The sequence below is a fragment of the Narcine bancroftii genome, chromosome 8, assembly GCF_036971445.1.
Source record: "Narcine bancroftii isolate sNarBan1 chromosome 8, sNarBan1.hap1, whole genome shotgun sequence".
NCBI classification, from domain to species: domain Eukaryota; kingdom Metazoa; phylum Chordata; class Chondrichthyes; order Torpediniformes; family Narcinidae; genus Narcine; species Narcine bancroftii.
Genome location: NC_091476.1, coordinates 170,052,316 through 170,078,723, shown reverse-complemented (window position 1 = coordinate 170,078,723; position 26,408 = coordinate 170,052,316). Strand labels below are relative to the sequence as shown.

At 40.1% G+C, this 26,408-nt stretch overlaps 1 protein-coding gene across 1 annotated transcript in view; it reads right to left on the bottom strand.

Moving 5' to 3' along the window:
* Positions 1 to 26,408, bottom strand: part of LOC138741567 (glutamate receptor ionotropic, kainate 3-like) — a 480,058-nt gene that overhangs the window by 222,636 nt on the left and 231,014 nt on the right. The window contains exon 9 of the mRNA XM_069895823.1: positions 8,212 to 8,325. Within this exon, the coding sequence (XP_069751924.1) occupies positions 8,212 to 8,325 (114 nt within the window). The remainder of the gene's footprint in view (positions 1 to 8,211; positions 8,326 to 26,408) is intronic.

Sequence of the window (26,408 nt, the reverse complement as noted above, 5' to 3'; positions counted from 1 at the left end):
AGAGACAAAGCTGGGGGAAGGTGATGGGGGAGAATTGGGGGTGGGGTGGGGGTTAACAAAAGCCAGAGAAGTTGATATTAATGTCATCCAACCAGAAGGTGAAGTGTTGTTCCTTCATTTTGTGGATGGCTGTAGTCTGGCAGTGCATGAGACCATAGACAGACAGGTCAATAAGGTAATGGGTTGGAGAATTGAAATGGATAGCCACTGGGAGATTCACACTAATGGGAGCGCAGGACCCCTGAAAATTCACAAGTGAAATGTTGCTTCACTTGGAAGGACTGTTTGGGACCGTGAATGGAAGAGAGAGAGGAGGTGTGGACACAAGTGGAGCATCTCCTGCTGTCATAAGTGTAGGTCCATAATGCATGATTGGTGGAGAGGGAGGAGTGCACAAGGGAGTCACGGTGGGAGCAGTCCCTACAGAAGCAGGAAAGAAAAATATGTGCATAGTGGTGGGATCACATTGTAGGTGGCAAAAATGGTGGAGGAGGATGTGTTTGGTGTGGAGGCTGGTGGGGTGGTAGGTGAGTGCCAGAGGAATCCTGTCCTTGTTGCATGTGGGGTTGGAAGTGGCCGGGGCAGATGTGTCGGCAATGGAGGAGATCCTGGTAAGGGCTGAGTTGATGGTGGTAGATGGTGTTTGATGAAGGACTTCTCTGATGATCTTGTATGGAAGTCCTTGACTTGGATGCAGATGTGACGGAGGAGGGGGAATTGAGAGAATGGAATAGAATCCTTATAGTGGACAGTGTGTGAGGAGTGGTAGTCGAGGTAGCTGTGGGAATTGGTGGGTTTGTAGAAGATGTCTGTCAAGAGTTTGTCTCCCAAGATGGAGACTGAGAGATCAAGAAAAGGGAGAGTGTGGCTACAGATGGACCAAATGAATTTGAGGTTGGGGTGGAAGTTGGCAGCAAAGCGGATGAAGTCAACAAGCTCATCATGGGCGCATCAGGCCACCTGATGAGGTGGAGAGAGAGTTGAGGGAACTTACTTGTGTAAACTTGTAACATGGATTGCTTCACATAGCCAACAAAAAGGCAGGTATAGCTGGGGGCCCATGCAGGTTCCTATGGCTACCCCTTTGACCAGGAGAAAGTGGGATCAGTCAACGGAGAGGTTATTGAGGGTAAGGACAAGTTCTGCCAGCTGGAGGAGGGTGGTGGTGGAGAAGGCCTGGCTGGGTTTCAGGATTTTATTCTCCTCCCCCCATCCTGTCAGGTGTGCACCATCTTTTTGATACAAGAACTAAGCGTGGTGATATGTAATTACACCTCTAGGTCACCAGGGGTCATTCCAGAGACCTTGTCTATTTTGAAAAGAAGAATAGTTTGAATACAACAGTGAACACTAATTTATTTACAATCTTTTTACAAAGATGCCAGCTTGGGCCAAAGAGTCTGTTTTCACACAATTTATCTTTTTCAAGAATAAGAAGAGAACAATGGTGCAGCTGGAAAAGCCACTGCCTCACAGCACCAGATACCCAGGTTCAATTCTGGCCTTGCGCACTGTCTATATGGAGTTTTCATGTTCTCCAAATGACTGCCTTAGTTTCCCCCAAGAGTTATGGTTTCTTCCCAAACAGCAAAAACATAAGTTGAAAGGTTAATTGGCCGCTAAATTCTCCTTTGTGTCTAGATGAGTGGTTCTCAACCTTTTTCCTTCCTCTCACATATCACTTTAAGTAATCTCTATGCCATCTGGTGCTCTGTGATTAGAAAGGAATTTCTTAAGGTGGCATGTTAGTGGGAAGGTTAAGAATCACTGCTCTAGACCCAGTTGATACTGAAATATTTTGTTTGAAAAAATTGTCAATGGCCCATTTCCTTTGGAGTTATGAAACCATGCACATAATGAGTCAATGAGGTACGATTAAAATAGTGGGTTTCAAACCTTTTCCGTTTTATCCACATACCACCTTAGCAATCTCTTACTAATCACAGAACACCTATGGCACAGTAAATTCTTAAAGTGGTATGTGAGTGGAAAGAAAAAGGTTGAGAACCACTAGTCTAGATGAGTGGTAGAATCTGGGGAGAATTGAGAAGAATCTGGGGAGAAAATAAATATTAATGCTGACCAGTGAAAGACGATGGATGGTTGATGGTTGGGCTAAAGAGCCATGGTATCTCCCTGTGACTATTTTTTAATGAACAAGCCCAATTTATATATTCAGACACTACAAATATAAACAACTGCATTATCACAACTGGGGATCTCCCAAAGGGTGTGACATTGCCCACTGGTAAAAGTTTCCATCTTGTTAAAACAGCTACAAATGAAGTTGTTTATGGTCATATTAATGAAACCATTCTTCCTCCATCTGCAGAAGGATTTGTGGGGGGGAGGGGGCTGGTTGTTGCTTTGGCTTGACAATTTGGGACTATGTAATAGTTCCTTGATAAATCTTCCAGCAGCCTTGTGGTTTAAACCATTCTGTTCTGTGAGAGATTTTCATTGTTAAAGTTTGAATTCGAAACATTTATTGAACTTAGTCATACACTTAGTCAACCTAGCAAGGATGCATCAAATTCATCGATAAAGCAATGCACCAATGGAAGAGCATATTTCATTCTATCAGATAAATTAGTGCACAAATTGTATTTGTGTCAAATTCAACTGAGGTGCTCGCCTGCTTATTATCATTTTGCCTTCTTTTTGCTGCATTACATTTCGGTAAGACATAGATTAATTGAGGCTCTTTGCAGCAGAATTGGGTTTTACTGAATTACTAGAATTGATGTTTTTCTCTGTAACCTCCACCATACTCCCCCTTTGATAACTATAATCAATACACTTTTCTCTGAAGGTGTCCCTATTTTATTTGATGAGATCTGTTAACTGCAGAATCATATTGTAATAGAAAATGTGATACTGAAAATAAACAGGGCAACACTTTGGAAAAATAATAGATTCTACATTGGCATTTTCCACTGAGGGCGCTCTCAATTTCAAAGGTTTATGGCCTGAAGATTACTTCAGGGATAGGCGAAATACTTTCCTTGCTCTCCTTTAAAATCACCATTCCATCCTGGTAGAAGGATAATCTACATCATATACAGTATTTTAGAAATAATACTTTGATACAGTAGAAACTGTATTTACAACATCTCTTGAAATGCAATTTTTCAGACAAACTTGGAGAATTTCAGTTATTTTCTCTGATTTATACCTGTAAAAGGTGAATAAAGCAAAACAAAAAGGTTTGCTTTTCAAACACAGCCATGAATTTGGCCAGGTCAAACTCTGGTCTGACCCAGGTCTAACTTTGAAGGTTCCAATAGTTGTTCAGAAAAGTTTTACAAATTGTGCACAGTATTTTAGCCACTGGATACTAATGGGCAACATTTAAAATATTTCTCTCTCAAAAATTCACCTTCCGATCCATTATTGTTTTTATTAGGAGATATTAAGTCGATTGCTTTAAGGTCAAGATTGACTTTGTATCAAATCGAATTTTTACATTTGGCTTTGGCTGTTTCTAAAAAACGTTTAGCTATTACATGGAAATCTGATTTGATTTTAAGTATGAAAAGATAGCATAATGATATTAAAGCTTGTATTCCTCTAGAAAAGATAACATACAGTTTGAGAGATAAATATTTTTTCTTTATTAAAATTTGGAGCCCATATTTGAAAATTATTGGTGTTAAAATTTGAGGGTGGAAGCTGGACTTTCCTTAACCTCTGCAGGAAGTAAAGGCATTGTTGGGCCTTCTTGGCAATGGATCTGCTGTTGGGGGACCAGGAGAGATTCTCTGCCAGGTACAAGAAATTTGGAGCTATTGACTACCACGATGGTGGAACTGTCGAGGTAGTCAAGAGCACCAAACATATACACTGCAGGTAGTCCTCGACTTCTGACCTACAAAACTCGAGTCCACCCACACATATGACCAAACTTTTAAATCATTATTAAAACTACTATACAAGTACATATTTTGTATTATAAGTACTGTAGACAGTGGTCCACACTCCCAGCGGCAACCTTAAAGTACCCTCTCTCCACAGCAGCCCTAAGTCCCTGTGGCGGCCTGAAGTACCTGCTCCCTGTGACAGCCCGATCTCCCCATAGCAGCCCAATGTATGAGTCCAATGACTTTATTATATTCTATTAGTTCTTATGGGGATTGAGGAGTATCTTTATTGAAGGTACTGTACATATGTTTATATTCTTCATTAAAGATTCATTTGTTAAAAATCTTTTTTTAAATTTCTTTATTGTCTCGTTTAATTGTGCGTGGTGGATGAACATTCATTACATTTGTAAATTGGGGACCACCTGTAAATACATAAAGATGTGTTATCTATATTCATTGCATTAATGATTGTCGGCAGAATCACAAAGAGCAATGAGGAAGTGTACAGGAGGGAGATAGGTCAGCATGTTGAATGGTGTAACGACAACAACCTGGCCCTCAATGTCTGCAAAACCAAGGAGATCATTGTGAACTTCAGAAGGAAGTCAGGGGAATGTGACCCAGTCCTCATCAAGGGCTCAGTAGTAGAGAGGGACAAGAACTTCATATTCCTGGGTGTCAACAATTTCTAAGGATCTGTTCTGGAGCCTTCATGTCATGCAATTACAAAGAAGGCTTGCCAGCAGCTATACTTTGTGAGGAGTCTGAAGAGATTTGGTATGTCACTGAAAACTCTCGTGAACTTCTACAAGTGGACCGTGGAGAGCATTCAGCCTGTTGCCTCTCTGCCTGGTACGGAGGCACCAACTCTCAGGACAAGCAGAAACTCCAGAGGGTTGTTAACTCAGCCTGCAATATCAATTGCATCAGACTTCACTCCATCGAGGTGCTGTTTTAAAAAAAGCAGCCCCTATCCTCAAGGACCCCCACCACCCAGGCCATGCCCTCTTCACTCTGCTACCATCGGGGAAAAGGTACAGGAGCCTGAAGACAAGCACTCAGCGACACAAGGACAGCTTCTTCCCTGCTGCCATCAGATTCCTGAATGATTAATGAACCAAAGACACTGCCTTACTTTTTGTGCATTATTATTTTTAGGGGTTTTTTTAATAGTAATGTTGTAAGATGGTTATAATCTGAATGTTTGCACTATAACGCTGCCACAAAAGCCTGAATTTCATGACTTGTTCATGACAATATATTTTGATTCTGATTCAAGATATTCCCTGACAGTACATTAAAAGCGTTAATATATCCTACTTAGAAATGTATCAGGGGGAGGCTGTTACACAGAGGCCAGACCCTCTGTGTTCAGTGGTGACAGTAAACTGGTGACTACAAAGCCTTTGCTGTGAATTCACTGAGCTTCAGTGAATTCATCAACAGATACTCCTGCACTTTGAAAAATGGCAATCAGCTGCATTTATTCGCAAGACAACTCTTTCACGGAAAAAGGAACGTTCCGGACAAAGCAAAGTCTGACGTTCACTGAGCTGATGATCTTCCAGCAGCAGTTGATGTTTGTCACTCTTTGCATAACTGTGACCATCAAGGACTTCAAATTCCTGGGTGTCAACATTTCAGAAGATCTGTTCTGGAGCCTTCATGTGGTGCAATTACAAAGAAGGCTCGCCAGCAGCTATACTTTGTGAGGAATCTGAAGAGATACGGTATGTCACTGGAAACTACATGGAGAGGATTCTACATGGAGAGGATTCTACATGGAGAGGATTCAGCCTGTTGCATCCCTGCCCGGTATAGAGGCAGGACAATTCTCAGGACAAGTGAACCTTGACAAAGATCAGGCAACCTTTACAGGTATATGTGTTAGAGTTTATGGACTGGCAGGTCTGGGCAAAATAGTTTTGACAAGATGCAGATAAGCCTTTGTCAATGGGGTGCCCTTCAGTCACAGTGCATTGGTGGTGTGAAGGAGGTTGATGACAAGATGTTGCCTATTAAACAAGCTACTTTGTCTTAAGGCCATAAGACATAGGAGCAGAAATAGACTACTCAGCCCATCGAATCTGCCCTACCCATGAGCTGATCCATTCTCCCACTTAGCCTCACTCCCTGACCTTTTACCCATAACCTTTGATGGTCTGGTTAATTAAGAACCTATCAATCTCTGTCTTAAATGCACCACTGTCTTGGCCTCCACAACTGCCTGTAGTAACAAATACCACACATTCACCCTCTGGTTAAATAAATTTCTCCTCATCCCTGTTCTGAGTGGATGCCCTTCAATCCTGAAGTTGCGCCTTCTTGTTCTATACTCTCCCACCTTTCTACATCTACTCTGTTCACGCCTTTCAACATTCAAAATGTTTCAATGAGACCCCTAAATCAAGTACTAGCCAAGCGCCATGTTCTTTATATAATAACCCAATGATTTTGAGATTTTAAATATTGTTGAAGCTGCATCCAAGGAGGCAGATATTGAAATGCACAGCACAATGACTAGTACTTTCTGACTGGTATTAAAGCTTTGTAGAATCAAATTCTCGCCTCATTATTTTTAACCATACTTATTATGGTTGATCAGGATTAAGTTATTAGTCAATAGTGGCATCCACGATGCTGAAGTTGTGATTCTTGTGAAGGTTAGGGTTATGTCCTTGAATTAGAAGTGTTACCCTTGTGTGGGATGTATGTTACTTATCAGTTATCAGCCCCTGATGAATCTGCTCACTTCTTGCCACATATGAATGTGGCGGGCTCTACTGAAACTTGTCTGCACTGGAAACATAAAGTTGATAGTCTGTTCCTGGCCATGAGTCCATAAGACTGGCTCCTGAGTTTACCTCCTCCTGCCCATTTTCCTGAAGAATTGCCAAGGAAACACCTTGTTTGCTTGGTGACTGTGCGGGTGGCAGCATGGGTCCTGTTGTGTACAAATTGCCCCTAAACTCCATTACTCTGGGAATTCATGCTCTTCTAAAACGTAAGAAGTGGGCATGAAAAACAATATCACATATGTACTGTATAGTTAGGAAAATGAATTGTGAATGGTTTCTGAAAGACCAGCAATTTAGTTGATTGAAGTTCAATGCAGTGGAATTAAATAGACCTTGTGAGGTGCCAACATTGACACATCTAGTAAAAGATTAAGAGCAAGTCGAGGTAAGAGTTGCAGTTAAAATATTGCACCAGTTTTGTGCATCTTGTATTTTCCCCCAAAACCAATGTGTAGGAGATTCACTGCGACTATAGAGGACAGATGATTGTGAAGAGATGGCAGGACAAAGTTTTGTTTTCAGTGGGACTCGGAACTATGAGAAAATATTTGATCAAGGTGGGCAAAATGTCAGATAATCATGATTAAAATAAGTTGAAAAACTATTTCACCTAGCAGGTGAATTTGTAACCAGAACATGTAATATTACAATGAATTTTAAAAGAACAAAGGGAGAGTGGAAGGAACTGACTTGTGTCGAAGCTGAAATGTGGTGGACAATCAAAATCTCTCACTTTTCAAAAACCAAGCAAGTATATGATTGAGAACTATATTGTAGGGTATAGGGCAAGGAGGGGAAAAGAATTAAATATTTCAGAAAACTGGCTCTTTTACCCATTAACATCCAAGAAAATGGAGTAAAATGTGTCTCTTGTCTTTGGAAATAAAGGCCTTCTGAGTAGGCATGTATAGGGTTCCATTAGAATTAGAATTCTGTGGGTCTATTGAGATTAAATCCTTACTCAAATAAATATGGAAACTATAGTGAATGGGAATGGAGCCTTTAATCACCAGAATATTTCTGTTGTGATCTGTACTTTGTCTTCCACCTTCATCTTGGTAGAGTTTGCACATTGGCCCTCTATTCTATTTAGAGTTAGAAACAAGCAAAGCCATTCTATTGGAACAATTTGAGCCTGTGAAATGAACTCTGAATTAAATGATTTATCATAGAACAATTCAGCTTCTGCACACCACTTTCCATTTGTTGAAAACGGCAATTTACAAAGCATCATTGTGAGACTTGGAAGGTCATTCAGCTCATGGGAGAATGTTTTTTTGCTGTGTAATAATATGAATAATACGTTCATCATTGCAAATGTTAATGAAATTGACCAGATTCCTGAACAGTGGACATGATTTAAAGCAGACCAAGGAAAATAATTGGTTCTATATTTGGATGTGCCATCTCAATGAAAAAGCTTGAAAGACAAAGATTTGTATCTTGCGCACATGGAATTTAATTTTCAAATGAGTGTTGAATGCCTTGGAATGTTGAATTTTGCTTCAAACTCTCACTGATCATGTGAAAAGAGGAAATTTGTCACTTACCAGGACTGTTGTCACAATCAGTGAGCGATTTGTCAGTGAATCAGTTATGTTGGATCCTCTGTTTCTGGAAATCTCGCTGATATTTAAGCCATTGACTGAGTCCCAGGTTCCAACCTGAATGAGAAAAGAAGCACAAGGAAACGAATTACTGATGGGCAATGGCAGAAGTTTGGAGTGGAGTATTGGACAGAAATCTGGAAGTTGTGGGAGTCCCACTTTCCCAGCATCCCCATATGTCCAAGAACCAGGCCTGGGTCTAACTCAGACAGAAAGTATTTAAGGAGAGAGCTGCAGATTCAAGAAGGGCTGATACACAACATTGGGATCCACAGTATGTGAGCTTGGTCATACGTTTAAACCATACCTTCCAAGGGATGGGAAAGTGAGGGACAGTCTGACCAAAAGAGTCATAAAGTCAGACAACACAAATCCTTCAGCTCAAATAATTCTCGCTGATCAAGTTGGCATTCTGGATGAGTCCCATTCGCTACATTTCATCCATATCCTTCCAAGCCCTTCCTATCCAACTGTCTTTTGAACATCAAAATTGCACCTGCTTCCAGTTTCCTCTGGCAGCTCATTCCAGATATAGACCACCCTTTGAGTGATTATGTTGCTCTCAGGTCTTTTTTTTTTAATCTCTCCCCTCAGCCCAAATCTATGCTTTCCAAGTCTAGAATTGAAAGAGGGTTGAGAGGTAGCATCGAGTTTCTGATCTCTTCTTGTGACATCACTAGTTTACCAGTCAGAGGGGCTGATTGATTCCTTGGGAAGGATGAAGGGGTATAAAGGTGGGAGGGGTGTTACTACCCTGTGATCAATGCTTGGGTGTGAAAGGTAGGGGAACTGGGTGAAAGAACTCTTGCCCACTAACCAGGGTGATGGTCACCTTGACACATCTGTTGGTTTTCCCCAGACCATGAAACACAAAGCACACAAAGCTTGCAGCCTCAGTAATTTAGTAAAAAATGACCACTTGCTATTTCAAACTGGTTTAACTACCGAGGTACTGTTTTGTAAAATGTAAGTGTTAGTAAGGTGACATTCTCAACCATGCTGAAATTCCCAAGGAATCATGGCTGAAAAAAAAGCATACTCTCAGAATGTTCACGTACATTAATACAGTTTTCTTCAGATACATACCAGGTACAGTTCTTGACCTATGAGCATGTTAGTTCATATGGTCAACAAATCTGAAAACGGATTCATTTAACAAATCCCTTTTCATTTTGCGAAGAAACCTTTGATGTGGTTAGTGCAAGAAATGATTTCCCAATGCTTTCATCAACTGATACAGCATTGAAAGAGAGCAAAGACTGAGGCATTTCGTTCTAGGTCATTGACGGGAATGCAATACATTTCAATCATTATCATCTTCATTTACAAGGAGTCCAATCCATAGCTTTAATGACACTGACATGAACCCAGGCTGCTAAGAAAAATTCTAAGGTTATTGTGCACACACATCAGTGTTAGTTTTTTTGTTAAACTGGCTCACAGTTCCATACGTGATGGCTTGCAAACTCAGTTTTATTTCTGCCTACAGCGTCACAGTTTGCTCATTATCATATGAGTTAGATTATAACTTCATACATTCTTATTTACCCCCTTTGTCTCCTTTTTAACAGAGAACATGGTCTGAAATGTTATCTGCCTGACAAACATCAATGGAATTCATACGGGAGTCCAATTAATCTTTTGTCAGTCTGTTATTGATGTCTATTGATAATGACTTGAAGAACTTATTCCCAATAGTTTCCCAATCTACTATTAGTTCTCAGAGACTTGGAGCTGAACAGGTTTTATTTTTACACAGTAGTAGATTATATATGTTTCTTCTTGACTGATATATATGCGTACAGACCTACAGAACGTTAACAGACCTTTTAGGCCTACACGCCCGTGCCGCCCAATTGCATCCAACTAACCTACCAATCTGGTACATTTTACTTGAATTGTGGGAGGAAACCACGCAGACATGGGGAGAACATGCAAACTCCTTACAGACAGCACCAGATTTGAACCCAAGTTCAAGAGTGTTGCACTAGCCATTATGCTAACCATGGATAAATGCATTTCTATATGGATAGGAAAGTAGAAGGAAATAATCCAAATATAGGTGAATAGGAAGAGCTCAGTATGCTATCTTGGACAGCATTGATGAGTGGGGCTGAAGGACTATAACTCTAGATTGGAGATATGGGTTAGATGGAGTGAATGGTCTGATTCTGTGTTGGATATCCAGAATTACTTTTGTGTAACATTCACCAGGAGTTAAGTAGAATGATACCAGTTTATGTGCAAAAACTTCAGCTGCCAGAGATTTATTTTAAATAATGATGTTGATGGATTCCTTTGACTGGAAAATTAGTGATGCGTGTTTATCCATTTGAAATTATCTCAGAATGGAAAAAAGATCATTGATGAAGGTTAAATACTCTCACACATTTTGTTCTTTGGAGATTTTGTGAGAGTGGCATTGACTTTGAATTGCTCTATCGAGTAGGTCACACGGATATGATGGACAGAATCCCTTTCTTCTCCAATGTAATTGCCTGTACATCTACAGGTTTATTATCCTCTCAGTGGCTGTCAATATCTTTAAACCATGATGACAGTGGATTGTGGGGTCTGTCAATCTTTGCACAGTCATTGGAAGAATGTCAATATTTAAAGAGATTTGAAAAAAGAACACTTTTGATATCCTCCTGACATTTGTCTGCATCTTAAAACAAAACAATGTTTCTTTCCCCACAGGAAAGGCAATACCAAGATGAGCCACAAATGCTTCACATTTGTGACAGCAGAACACATAAATAGAAAACTGTACCACCATAGTAATCGTGCTCTACACAAGCTATTCCTTTTAATAAATGTTCCTCATAATATCCCTCTGTTTCTATCACCTTTTGTACTTGCCTAGTTTTCACCAAAAAAATGTTCTGAATTTCCCTCTGTACAGCTGTACAGTAGTTTGGAATTCTTTCTTGTTTTTTTTTCCCCTGCAGGTGTTGACTCAGCTTTTAATTTGAGGTTAATGAACTTTTGTTGATCAGAGTCGATAAGGGATCGGGATGATACTTGATCAGCCATGTAATTTAGCTCAATAACGTAACTCCGTCATTAGCTTTCTTTGTGCTTAAGGGAATGTGTAGGCCTGAATGAGAACTTTTTACAATAAAATGATCAGATTGCTCTCTTGTTTCCATCTTGCTTTCAAGTTCATTGTTATGTTTTACTGGGTCCAGTAAGAAGGGTTTGTTCTGCAAGCAGTCCAGCAGGTCGACTCAAACGTGCACACAGCCCCGCAAAGTCGAAGAGCAAGAACACATTGTAGTGCGTATTGTTCGAGAGAATAGATCAACTAGTGCACAGCACTAGTGTAATTGTGAGATTCATTCTGGAGCCTGATGCCAGTGGGGAAAAACACTGCCTTTGAACCTGCTGGTGTGTAATCTCATGCCTCCTGAATCTTCTCCCCTAAGGAGAGAAGAAGAAGAGAGTGCAGCCGTGGCAGGATTATCAGCAGTTCTTGAAATATCTGGCTGATATTGGAACTATGAAACCAGAAATGTTGAAAATTCTCATAATTTAGGAAACATCTGTGGAGAGAGAAATAATTAGATTTCCGATTGATGACACTTGATCCATTGAATGCTATTTGTGTTCTATTTTTCAGTTTTCCAGCAACTATGGCAATCCAAATTCACCGTTAAAGCCAGTTTTTTCTAGTTCTCTCATCTTCCTCCATCATGATGGATCCACTGCAATTTATAACCATTCACTTCCCTCTCGTATAAGGCCACCTGCATCAATTGTGTCACTTGGTTAATACTAATTACTCATTTATTTCACTTCTCATTGATTGGAAGAGTTAATTATTTCTCCACCTGCTAAGGATTTCAAACACTATTTTTAGTTCATTGGAATGAATACATGGTAACCAACACTCTCAAGTGTGCAACTACAATTATTAAATGAATAGAGTGACACTATCCTCAAATAATAACTGCCTATTCATTTCTTCCTACTGACACAATGTCCTTCCAACTTGTTAAACAGGCCATCAGGATCAAGGACAACTCACTTCCACCCTTGTTCTCTTAGTCCAGTAGTGACTGATGAGGTTCATGCAGGCCTTAGAGGCTCCATCACAGATTTAGCAGGAGAAGCCTATAGGAAGGACAGATAGTGTGTGGAGAACCTTTGACATAGCCAGGGACAGTGCTAACCCCATCCATTCCTTGGGATGGACAGAATGACCACTGCCTTCCTATAGGTTTCTTCTCTACTTTGGTCACAACGATAATACTGAATTTTCCAAAAGAGTTTTTGAGCACAAGTTGGAAACAATTCCTCTGTCCTCTTTCTGTGCACCAGAATATATATGTGGTGTCAGACCTATGAGCAACAAGTAATATAAAGATCCAGCCCACCTCCACCAGTTAGATTGGTCATCTGACCAATCTAACGAGCAGGTTAAAACTTGAAGCGATTGGTTTGGAGTTATGTTATTTATGGGTATCAATATTTTCAGTATGTTACCTGATGCAAACCCATTCAACCTTTTGCCATTAAAGTATATAATTTTATTTTCTAAGCTGTATCTTTATTCTTATTGCCAAATTATGACATCATTTACTCCTCAGTGCTGAATGGTGTTTCTATAAATTTTTTTCTTTGGCTTGGCTTCGCGGACGAAGATTTATGGAGGGGGTAAAAAGTCCACATCAGCTGCAGGCTCGTTTGTGGCTGACCAGTCCGATGCGGGACAGGCAGACACGATTGCAGCGGTTGCAGGGGAAAATTGGTTGGTTGGGGTTGGGTGTTGGGTTTTTCCTCCTTTGCCTTTTGTCAGTGAGGTGGGCTCTGCGGTCTTCTTCAAAGGAGGTTGCTGCCCTCCGAACTGTGAGGCGCCAAGATGCACGGTTTGAGACGTTATCAGCCCACTGGCGGTGGTCAATGTGGCAGGCACCAAGAGATTTCTTTAGGCAGTCCTTGTACCTTTTCTTTGGTGCACCTCTGTCACGGTGGCCAGTGGAGAGCTCGCCATATAACACGATCTTGGGAAGGCGATGGTCCTCCATTCTGGAGACGTGACCCATCCAGCGCAGCTGGATCTTCAGCAGCGTGGACTCGATGCTGTCGACCTCTGCCATCTCGAGTACTTCGACGTTAGGGATGTAAGCGCGCCAATGGATGTTGAGGATGGAGCGGAGACAACGCTGGTGGAAGCGTTCTAGGAGCCGTAGGTGGTGCCGGTAGAGGACCCATGATTCGGAGCCGAACAGGAGTGTGGGTATGACAACGGCTCTGTATACGCTTATCTTTGTGAGGTTTTTCAGTTGGTTGTTTTTCCAGACTCTTTTGTGTAGTCTTCCAAAGGCGCTATTTGCCTTGGCGAGTCTGTTGTCTATCTCATTGTCGATCCTTGCATCTGATGAAATGGTGCAGCCGAGATAGGTAAACTGGTTGACCGTTTTGAGTTTTGTGTGCCCGATGGAGATGTGGGGGGGCTGGTAGTCATTGTGGGGAGCTGGCTGATGGAGGACCTCAGTTTTCTTCAGGCTGACTTCCAGGCCAAACATTTTGGCAGTTTCCGCAAAGCAGGATGTCAAGCGCTGAAGAGCTGGCTCTTCTATAAATATACTGTTGTCTGTTCAACCCTTTGTTTTTCTTTTGTTCTTTTTCAACTTTTTCTTTCTCAACTATATTTGGATTTCCGAGCTAGCGAAATGCTGGTGCACCGTACTGAAGAGAACACAGTCCTGGCTTTATTGCCGATTAAGGAATATCGGTAAACTCCACAGTTGCAGAAGGACCAAGGAGATTCAGGCAATTCAGCCTTGGACATTTGATCTCTCTTGCAATAACATCATAGCTGATCTGATATTTCTGCACCAATACCGCACACTCTTCACACATTTGTTGAAAGCATTTATGTCTAAAAATACACTGATCTCTGCTTTGAATACAGAGCTACTGAGACTTCACAACCCTCATAGGAAGAGAAGTGTAGAATCTTTACCCCGTGGAATGAAGAAACTCCTCCCATCCTTGAACTAAATGACTGATCCCTGGTTCTAGGCATCCAAGATTCCTTCAAAGCAGACAAAGATTCACCATCATCACAAATTCCCTGGCACCTCATTCAGTCAGAGAAGCAAACAAGAGTCCCCTCAAAGTCACTCAGGATCCATGGATTTGCCTCCAGTGCTCCTGCAGCCTCTTCAGCCACACATACTTCAGACCAAACCATTAGCAATCCACGCTCCAGATCCAAACCTCCGACACAATTAGAAGGCCGTCAGTGCCCTGGGTCTGATGCCTGGTATCCCTTCAGCCAGTCTCCAGCAGTCTGCAGTCTGATATGAGTCCTTTGACCGGAGTTGACAGTAGCCCGCAGCCTGCATGGATTTCTTGGCCTCGAGTCACTAACCACCTGACGCCCACGTGCTCTTCTGCCACAGAGTTTCTCACTGGCCACTGCCATGGTGATCATTCCTCAGGTCATCTCCTCTGCTTATTCTTCTCAAACCTCAGGGGGGGGGGATGTAGGATGGTCTCTCCATTTTCTGGTGCCATGCGACAGTCATCTGCTTTCCCTGAGTCTGCAACCCTTTAAACAAGGATTGCATCATCTCTGCATCTATACTGCTAAGCCAAGCAAGATTTGTAGTTTAATGACATCACCTTCTAAACTTGAGAGTGTAGTTCTGGGCTGCTCTCTTCTAATAGGAATGAGCCCTCTCTCCAAGTATTAATCTGGCGAATCTTCATTGTACTCCCTCTATCACAAGTCTACCCTTGCTTAGATAAGGAGGCTAAACCTGTTCACTGTTCCAGGTCTGGTCTTTCACCAGGGTCTGTGCAATTGTGCAAGGTAACTTTGGTCTTGTACTCCATCGCATGCAATAAGTGGCAGCATATAATTTGGATTCTGAGCTGTCTGCATTCAAGAAATAGCTCAGGAAGAAAGCAAAGTCTGTGCATTCTGCTGTATATCATACTTCACCCAAAAATGTTTTATTCAGTTCATCTACTGAGAAGAGGGTTAAAATTCTTTTACGTACAAGTCACAGGGACGATTCTGAATAAAAAGAGGAATGAAATTATGAAGTGAAAGTTTTTCTTATCATATAAAAATTCAGAGTCTTCAATGTGATCTAATTAACGTTGTCAGGAATAGATGAAGAGAGTTGGCAATATTGATCCAAACTAATTGTTCATTCGAATGACTGAGTTTCATCCCAGAGGGCATAAGTTGGCAATCAGGTGGAATCCTTTCTCATAAAGAATGTACATGGAAATTATTTTAAATGGAAAACAAATAAGACAATATAAAAGGCTCCAAGAGTGTTTAATTATTTTGAGATGGGGTCATCACTAGCCTGGCATTTACCATCCTCAATGACTCTGTCCAATAAGATCTCTTGGGCCCTTTCATAAGGCAACCGACATTCAACACACGAGTGAGTCCGGAGTCGTATATAGTTCTGACCAGATACGAGAACAAATTTAAATCCCTTTTGGGTCATAGATGAACCAGAAGGGCTTTGACGATAAGTCTCATGGTTCAGCTCACCGTGATATGCAAATAGATGGGTTATGCTGTCAAATTGACCCTGTTTCCTGCTCAATTTAAATGTGTATTGTGGGAGCGTGCAAAAGAAAAGACGGCAAATTGAAAATGGAGGACAATGCATTTCCGTGATGTTACTGTACATTTTAAAAGTGAGCAATGACAGACAGATTTTTAGTCCCTTTTTATTTAAAGAGCTGCTTCAGGATTGTAATCGAATTGAAAACCACCTCCAGAATCCAAATTATAAACTCTTTCTCTGAAGTCATAATCCATATTTCTAGATCAACCTAACAAACACGTTAACTATATTTTACTTAATCACACACACTGCCACGAGTTTGATCTCCCATGCTTTAAAACTTAGCACACAAATGATCCTGGTTATTGGCTCAGTGTAAAAGCAGTCTTGTTCTTATAATGACAATGAATGATGACAGCTTAGATGTGATTCAAGCAGTGATATCTCCGTGCCTTAGTCCTGCCACCAGCAATGAAGTGCAACATTACACAAGATAGCATTTGAAAAAATAAATGTCAACCACATTTTTGTCTTTAATGTAACATGTAACATGGAAAGGTCATCAATATAAAATATTAAATTTGCTTATATTTTTGTAGATGCTGCCTGAGTTGTATTTTCTACTTTTATGTCCTCATCTAATCCAGGGAAGTCCTATGTTCTTCAGACCACTGAAGGACTGTGGGTCTGTTGTCATGGTCCCACAGTGAACACATATATGGCAGGGATAACAAACAAGTAATATGCAAAACAAGGTTGTACATTTGAGAAGGAAAAAAAAATGTTTTAATGTTCCAAACAAAACAAAACTAACAAACTAAACTGCCTTTGATGGTCTGGGAAGGGTGTCAGCTCAACACCTTCCCCACCATGATGGCCAGTAAGTATCGGTGGGCTATGGCAAGTAAAGGTTCAAGGGTGAAAAGAGATTTAAATCACTCACCTTGTTTAATTTAAAAGAGAGGCCAAGAATGTTTTATTTTCCTGTTTCTCTTAATTCATGAAAGAACCTATTCAGCCCAACAATCTTAGACAAGCCCTCAGAGCAATCTCATCCCCTCGCTTCTTTCCCTGTAACTATTCACTCTCATGTACCCGTTAACTCCGCCTTGATTCCCCTGTTACCCCCATCACACTCAGGGTAACTCTAATTAACCTGGCAATCAGTAAGTCTTTGGGTAGAAACTACAACACAGAGAAACCCATCCAGTCAATGGCATTATTCAAACTTCACATAGACAGTGGTGAAGATGAGGACTGAACCCAAGGTTCTTGAGCTGTGAGATAGCAGGGCTACCTGTTCCTATAATAATTGTACAACCTTCTAGCTATCTGTTTGATTAACTCAAACAAGAATGGGACTGACTTGTTAGAACAGGCACGGGTAAAACACAGGATTCTATTGACACTGTGGTTATGTGAAAAAAACACACAAATGCTGGAGAAACTCAGCAGGTCAAACAGTGCCTTTGTGTAGCCAAGGTAAAGGTACATCACCGTCGTTTTGGGTTTGAGCCCTTCATCAAGGTGTTAGAACGGGCACATTGGTGGACAATTTAGTGAGAGACTGTGCTTCCATGTAGGTGACTTCTGTTCCAAGCAGGATACTCAGGATATAGAGAATTATATTATTCCAGTGGATAGGTGGCAAAGAGTTTCCATTTACTTTAATTGTCTAAAAAGTTTATCTCATGAGTTCTAAATTTTAATTAAAAAATAGTTTGAAAGAAATGTTCTCCCTAAAAAGTAGTGTGACAGAGTATATAGAGGTGTTTGGGAGAGAAATTGGGAAAGATTTGTTAGAGCAGGTCACACACAAACACTTTAAAACACACAATTTTTTGCGGGAGTTTTGCAGAGTGCAAAATTTCCCTCACTTATACAATATTTCACTATGATCCTCTGTATTTGTATTTTCCTCATCCAATGTTTGACTTCAGACAGCTTTAATCCCTTAGAAAGAGCCATCAGTTCCTCTTTCCTCTTGCTCGGCAGGTGATGGTTGTGACAAAAATCTATCAACCTCCATTGCCGCTGTTTTTTTCGACACAAGCTTTAAATTAGCTTGAAAAAAAACCAATTAATTAATAAATCACAAAAACTACAATTTTCAAATCCAAAATGGATGAGCCTTCATAAAATCTTACGAGTCCAGAGGACGCCAAAACCCAAGAGCAATAGATATGCACCAATAGAAAGGGTTACTTAAACAAAAGTTGCTTTTAATTATCTTTGAACATGAAAACATAATCAAACTTTATCTTCTCTCTATTGACTTACTTAACTCCCCTAACACCCCCACCCCACCCAATTCTAAGCGCACGTGTGTGTAGTGAGTATAAGTTTAGAAAAGTTCTTTGGTTCACAGTCCAATCTCACTGGTTGCAGGCAATTCTTGTACTGTGCACAGAAGTTAGCATTAATAAAGTTCACCAGTCTTTGGTGCTTAACAGGTAAATGGTTACCACTCAAGAGGGTTCTTGTTGGTTTTCAGAGAGTTTTCTTTGTTGAAGGACATCCACAACTGATTCCTTCTCAATCAGCCACTCCAGTGCCTTGCTGACGGAACTTGTCCCTTTCTGGGTATGATACCTCTTTCTTTCACGTCACCACAGAGTTCCTTTCTGTTTATCCTATTGAAAGGGAAACACCAGACAGCCAGTCTTCTCCTTTGACCAGGCTGTCTTCCAAAACTTGCCAGCTTGTCCCTCTGGAACTAAAGTCTCCATCTCTTCTTTCCCTCACTCCCTCCTGCAGTGCGAGCAAAGCTGTTCTGCCTCTCCCTGCAAAGATCACATGCTCTTCCAGGCAGCAAACTGTTTTTCAGACAAAGCTACCCGTCATGTTGCTACATGGTATCCTTTTGCAAACAGCAGTCCATCATGTGCTCTAACAAATCTTTCCCAATTTATCTCCCAAACACCTCTATATACTCTGTCACAATAGCAACCAAGCAACATAACAACTGGCACAGATCATAATCTACACACAACGATGAGCAGATTATCGCAGAACCTATGGGACAGCCTTCACTTACTGCAACACTTTCTCTCCCTATGCACTTTCTCTCTGTTCCTCCCCATCTTTATTTCTCCTTCCTCCCCAGCTACCTTTTCCTCCTCTCTGCAGGTCAGTCAGCCTTCACTCTTGGTTGCTGCAGAGAAATGGATCAGAGGTAAATTCACAGGACCCGAAGAGAGGCAGAGAGGATCACTGGAGTCTCCCTCCTGGACTGTTGTTTAGCTGCAACTTAAACATTCTGCTTCCGATTTTTATTCCTTCCTTCAAGCTTCTTTAAACCGGAGTCATTCGGTGTAATTTACTTGCTGTTTACCTGCATAATTTTCTGGAAAACATAACTAAACTAAAATAGACTAAACTAAAACATCTATTGAGAAGCTGCTGCCTGTCTGCACGTCGATAGTGGAATCCTATCATGGCAGCAGCGGGCTGACATCTTCCCACCAATGACACTGAGAAATCGGTCCATCAAATCTCTTCAAACTACCACTTATTTAAATTAGAGGAAAGTGCACTGTGGGAGACTGATAAGTTTTCATCAAATTACATTTTTTTAAATTAAATCGCTAACTCAAATGCATTTATTTGTTAACATATTAACTATGTTTTTCGTTTTAAATGGTTTCTAGTGTTCAATTTTAACTTTGAAAATCATTTTAATTTTAGAATAGTTTGATACTTTAATAGGCTAATTTGAATAGATTTTGATTCTTTTTGTAAGTTTGTGGTCAGATTACATGAAGACTGTTGACAGCTGGTTGTCGGAACCTTTCTGCACAAATTCACAGCAGGCAGAGCTGGCTCCTCATAGACACTGGGGGCCTGGGTCACTCTTAACCTTGGCTGCTGTTTTTGTAGAGATTGACTGTGCACGTGTAGCTTTACTACAGGTACTCCAGTTTACCCCCACAAACATGAAGATTAATAGGTTAGGCGGCCATTGGAAATTGACCTGAGGGGAAGTTTATAAGAATGTGAGGAGAATAACAAGAGTTGGGATTAAAAGAGGATTAATGTAAAGGTTTGGCTAATTGTTAGTGTTGACTTGGTGGGGCAAGGGGCTTGTTCTATGATATCATGAATCTACAGTTTTACTTGGTAGAGGTTGTGGGTTTGGAAGGTAAAAGAGTTTGGAGTTCCAGGTATTCATAGGGCAGGAAAAATAGGGGATGTTAATGGTATTCAGCCAAGAAGACTGCTTTGGCCTATATGGTATTGAGCTTTTGGATTTTTTTTTTGAATTTGTAATCCAAGGTAAATGGAAAGTATTGTATCACCATTTACAAATTGACATCGAAGTGTTTTTTTTTTTCAAATTGAATTTGTAATCCAAGGTATGAGGCCTATTTATTGAATATTATCATAATTGCCAGTTTTAGAAGATTTGGATGCTCTTGGGCAGATCTGCCGGTCTTCTAAAAGTTGCGACTTGATCCATCTTTGCAATTTTCTTTGTAACCTTGAGGGAGGGGGGTTAGATTAGTTTTGAGTTGAGGTTTTTATTTTCTTTTAGATAAGGGGAATGTGTTGGTCTAATTATAATTATCCTGTATAATATCCCCTTTTTAAGATCTTATTAAGATACAATGTGATTTGTTATAGTATTTAATTGATTTATATGTATAACTATTTTAACAGACAATTGCATTTACTAATAAGAGATGGAATTTAAATTATGGCATCCTGTGTATTTACTTTTATATTATGTATATGATTTTTTTTCCTTTCTTTATTAATATTTTGTATATGGATTAGGAACATAGGAAGTATGACGAGTCAATGAGGGACGATTAAAACAGTGGTTTTCAAACTTTTTCTTTCCACCCACATGCCACCATAAGCAATCCCTTACTAATCACAGAGCACCTATGACAAAGGGAATACTTAAAGTGGAAAGAAAAAGGTTGAGAACCACTGGTGTAAAACACCTTTGAGCCAAAAAAAGCACCTTGGCAACTCTAGACCTAATCATAAGTCAAAATGAATTTTCAAGACTTGTGAGAGTAATAACATTGAAGAGAATTTTAGACAGTGCTCACAATGTATCTGCGTTGCATTATCCTCTTCAATAAAGCCTGGTGTTTGGGTACTAGAAAGTTAAGGGTGCAGAATGAGGTTGATTGAATGCATATCTACCAGGATCCCTTCCTGATATCACATTAAAAAGGAATTAGTTGCTTTTTTTCCAATGGTCAATAATGATCTTTGCAGCAAAGCAAATCACATTTAAAATATCAAGATTAACGAGTAAACATCCATTATAAAAAAAATTATTCCTTAATTAAAAAAAAAGATTTATTTGTTAAATGTTTCATAATCTTGGTGTTGATATTGTCAGTGATTGATCTGTTCTGCTTTGCTATTGGAATCAATAGCAAAAATGGCCCATCGAGCCTTCTCCGCCATTCAATACGATCATGGCTGATCTAATTTATGACCTAACTCCACCTCCCCATATCCCCTAATTCCTCTATGTTTATGCTTAAAGTCAATAAAATATTTTGAAAAGAAAAGAATTTGTGATGCAACCTCTTCAACTAGGATGAATGTCTGATGGTCTTCAATAAGATCTAATTGACCCCTATTTGATGTTTATTGGCTTTGAGGACCCTAATGCTGAGATTTCAACAAACTTGAGCATAACATTATTCATAAAACACTCAGGAGTACAACTAATCTTAAACTATTGGATGTTTATTTCCTGGACCCCAGAGCCACATATTATTAACAGGAGCACAGAGCAGGACTTCAGTCTATGCGTCAATAACATTGATGAACTGTGCTTGTTGTTTCACACCTGTACAAAAATGTTGTGGTGGTAACGATTATGAATATAATTAAGTAGCAAAGAAAAAAGCAAAGTATGAGAGGAAAATCATACAGCCCAAGTAATAGAAAAGCAGAGGCAACTGTAGGCCTATGAGTAATATATAACCATATAACAATTACCAAATAGAAACGGGTCAATTTGGCCCTTCTAGTCCATGCCGAACACTTTCTTCCACCTAACCCTACTGACCTACACTCAACCTGTAACCCTCCATTCCTTTCCCATCTACATGCATATCCAACTTGTCCTTAAATGCTAATATCGAGCCTGCCTCTGTCACTTCATCTGGACGCTCATTACCCACACCCCCCTCCCCACTCTCTGAGTAAAGAAGTTCCCCCCTCAATTTTCCTCTACACTTTTTCCCCTTAACTCTCAATTCATGTCCTCATTTGTATCTCCCCCTTTCTTAAAGAAAAAAGCTTTTCCACGTCAACTCTTTTTATACCCCTAATAAATTTAAAGACCTCAATCAAATCCCCTCTCCACCTTCTACGTTCCAAAGAATAAAGACCTAACTTATTTAACCTTTCACTAGAATTTAGACCCTGTAACCCCAGCAATATTCTAGTAAATCTTCTCTGCACTCTCTCCAATTTATTGTATCTTTCCAATACTTTGGTGACCAAAACTGTACACAATGCTTCAAACTTGGCCTCACCGAAGCCTTGTACAATTTTAACATAACATCCCAGCTTCTATATTCAATTCTCTGATTTATAAAGGCCAACATACTAGAAGCTTTTTTCACCATCCTATCCACTTGTGACTTCAGGGAACCATCTACCATTATTCCTAGATCCCTCTGTACTATGGCACTCTTCAATGCCCTACCATTCCCATATATATCCTATTTAGATTAGCTCTACCAAAATGTGACACCTCACACTTACCTGCATTAAACTCCACCTGCTATATTTCAGTCCACTCTTCTAACTGGCCTAAATCCCTCTGCAAGCTTTGAAACGCCTCTTCCCTTTCTACAGCTCCACCTAACTTAGTATCATCCACATACCTACTAATCCAATTTATCACCCCATTATCCAGCAAAGAGTAATAGACCCAATACTGAACCCTGAGGCACACCATTAGTCACTAACTTCCAATCAGACAAACAGTTTTCTACCACTACTCTCTGGCATCTCGTATTCAACCATTGTTGAATCCATTTTACTGCTTCAATGTCAATACCTAATGATTGAACCTTCCTAATCAAACCTTCCCTGAGGAACCTTATCAAAGGTCTTATTAAAGACTATATATAAAACATCCACTGCCTTACCCTCATCAAGTTTCCAAGTAACCTCCACAAAAATTTCGATAAGGTTTGTCAAACATGATCGTCCCCTCACAAATCCATGTTGACCGTTCCTAATCAAACCCTGCCTAACCAAATATTTATATATACCTTCTCTAAGAATACTTTCTGTTCACTTCCCCACCACTAATGTCAAACTTACAGGCCTATAATTACTAGATTTACTCCTAGCCCCTTTTTTAAACATGGGAACTACATGAGCTACCCTCCAATCCTCCGGCACCATTCCCATTACTAATTAAATGTCTCCGTCAAAACCCATACCATTTCTAAACCAACTTCCTTCAAGGTCCTAGGGAATACCTCGTCAGGACCTGGAGGCTTTTCCACCTTAATTTTCCTTAAAATTAATGTTTCTGACTGAAAGAACATGATATTGATATTCCCTGATGCTTTGGGGAGGTCCTATTCACTGTTCTACTCCATTAAACCACTCTTCTGAAAATACATTTGGAAAACCATAGGGTTAATGAGCGAAAGAAGCAATTCATGAGGTTTTCAATTCTCATAAAAGGTACAGTATTAGTATGTTGAAGAAATCTTGAAGTGTCTGTCATCCCAAGGGAATGTTCTTCATTTTCTCTAAAATCAAAGTATGTAAGAGCATATAAGCCTTTTCCTCCATTTTTAAAATCGGCCTGTACTGTCCACTCGAATTTTATTTTTATTCTCCTTCCAAGTTTCCTTCAAAGTTCCCTCTTCGTAAATGATTGTCCAGTTCAGGAATGAGTTTTGAGACTGGGAGTCCTCATTAATTCTTTCTTAATTATTTTACTTGTTCCCTCTCTTACCATGTCATGAACAGTAGATGGAAGTCATTCGTTAGAATGCTGAATGACACAATGGCCCCATTGTACACAACTGAATGGCAGGGTTAGTGTAGTGGTTAACGCAACATTGTTACAGTGCCTGCGACCTGGGTTAAAATCCAGCAACCTCTTTAAGGAATTTATACATTCCCCTTGTGTCTGTGTGCATTTCCCATGGGTGCTCTAGTATCCTCACAACTTTCAAAAACTACAGGGGTTCTAGGTTAATTGGGCTGCATGGGCTCATGGGCCAGAAGGGCCTGTTGCAATGTTGTACATCTATTTTTTTTAAATTTAAAAAAATTGATAAGAGCTGAATTGAGGAAAAATTAACTGCAAGTAAGTATTAAATATTGCAGGCCTGTTAACGAAGATAGCTTTCCGTGCTCCTAAATATAGGCATTACCTAGTCTTTGCCAAGTATGTAAAACAGTGGTTCTCAATCGTTTTCTTTCCACTCACATCCCACTTTAAGTAATCCCTCTGCCATCGGTCCTCTGTGATTAGTAAGGAATTGTTTAAGGTGGAATGTGAGTGGGAAGGGAAGGTTTAAAATCACTGTTCTAGACCCAGTTGCTACTGAAACATTTTGCTTGAGAAAAGTTGTCATTGGCCCATTTCCTTTGGAGTTGTGAAACCGTGCACATGACGAGTCAATGAGGGACGATTAAAACAGTGGTTTTCAAACTTTTTCTTTCCACCCACATGCCACCATAAGCAATCCCTTACTAATCACAGAGCACCTATGACAAAGGGAATACTTAAAGTGGAAAGAAAAAGGTTGAGAACCACTGGTGTAAAACACCTTTGAGCCAAAAAAAGCACCTTGGCAACTCTAGACCTAATCATAAGTCAAAATGAATTTTCAAGACTTGTGAGAGTAATAACATTGAAGAGAATTTTAGACAGTGCTCACAATGTATCTGCGTTGCATTATCCTCTTCAATAAAGCCTGGTGTTTGGGTACTAGAAAGTTAAGGGTGCAGAATGAGGTTGATTGAATGCATATCTACCAGGATCCCTTCCTGATATCACATTAAAAAGGAATTAGTTGCTTTTTTTCCAATGGTCAATAATGATCTTTGCAGCAAAGCAAATCACATTTAAAATATCAAGATTAACGAGTAAACATCCATTATAAAAAAAATTATTCCTTAATTAAAAAAAAAGATTTATTTGTTAAATGTTTCATAATCTTGGTGTTGATATTGTCAGTGATTGATCTGTTCTGCTTTGCTATTGGAATCAATAGTCTAATCTATTTCTCCAGTCTCTACAACTAAATTGTTCCACTAAGTCAGAAAAAGACTTGATAAAATGCATTTTTATTCACTCATTATTCATCATAAGGAGCTCTTTGCAGTACAAGCTGTCAATTTATAATGGATCTCCAAACAGTTTCCCTCTATTCTGATATCCATGAAACTCTCATCAATCAATCCCCTGTTTTGGTTAGTACCTTTGATGTAGTAAACCATCCCATGGTAATCAAAGTGCATGCATATTACTACAGAGACCAGCATTCTCTTGCAATTCTAAGACTGGTGAGCACCTTGTATTATTTATGTGCAATGTTTTCCAGGATGGTCGAATCTTTTAGCTGTATCACTTTCATGAACATCTTACAAGTGAACGGTACAGAGAGGATGTTGGAATGCAAAGCAGAGACAGAATTATGAATGGTTTGTTCCCCAGCCTCATCTCCCTCATATCATTTTGCAGAATGTATCGGCCTGACTGAGATTGGTGAGAGATTTAAAGTAAAATTTAGGGCCATCTTGAATACTCTTTAATTTAATCAAGATTTTTTTTTGCTCTGGTGTATATCCACTTTAAAAAAAAATCAAAGTATTTGTTGTTTCCAAAAGTAGGTTTAAGAACTCCAGAAGGGATGGGTAATGCGTGGACAGCCACTGTTTTCAATCTGCTTCTGTGCCAGAGCATTGTGGTGCACCAATTGAACATGAAAAGCAATCATTTTCTTTCTTCTTGTGTTTCTCTGTGATCCGGGACTTCTTCTGATATTGATTCCTGAACAGTATTATTCTTTCTGAGAAGTGTGATTCGCAGAATTGTCTATGCTTAATCAGGTAAGATTGTCAGATTGTGTGAGTGGTTTTTACAACACTCACGTTGAAATACAGCTAATAATTTATGATGCTCACCTACCTTTCACTCACTCACTCGTCTAGCAGTGGCTCTTGTTTACATGCATACTTCCTGAAACCACCAGCCCCCCCACATCTCCATCGGGCACACAAAACTCAAAACGGTCAACCAGTTTACCTATCTCGGCTGCACCATTTCATCGGATGCAAGGATCGACAACGAGATAGACAACAGACTCGCCAAGGCAAATAGCGCCTTTGGAAGACTACACAAAAGAGTCTAGAAAAACAACCAACTGAAAAACCTCACAAAGATAAGCGTATACAGAGCCGTTGTCATACCCACACTCCTGTTCGGCTCCGAATCATGGGTCCTCTACCGGCATCACCTACGGCTCCTAGAACGCTTCCACCAGCGTTGTCTCCGCTCCATCCTCAACATTCACTGGAGCGCTTTCATCCCTAACGTCGAAGTACTCGAGAGGGCAGAGGCCGACAGCGTCGAGT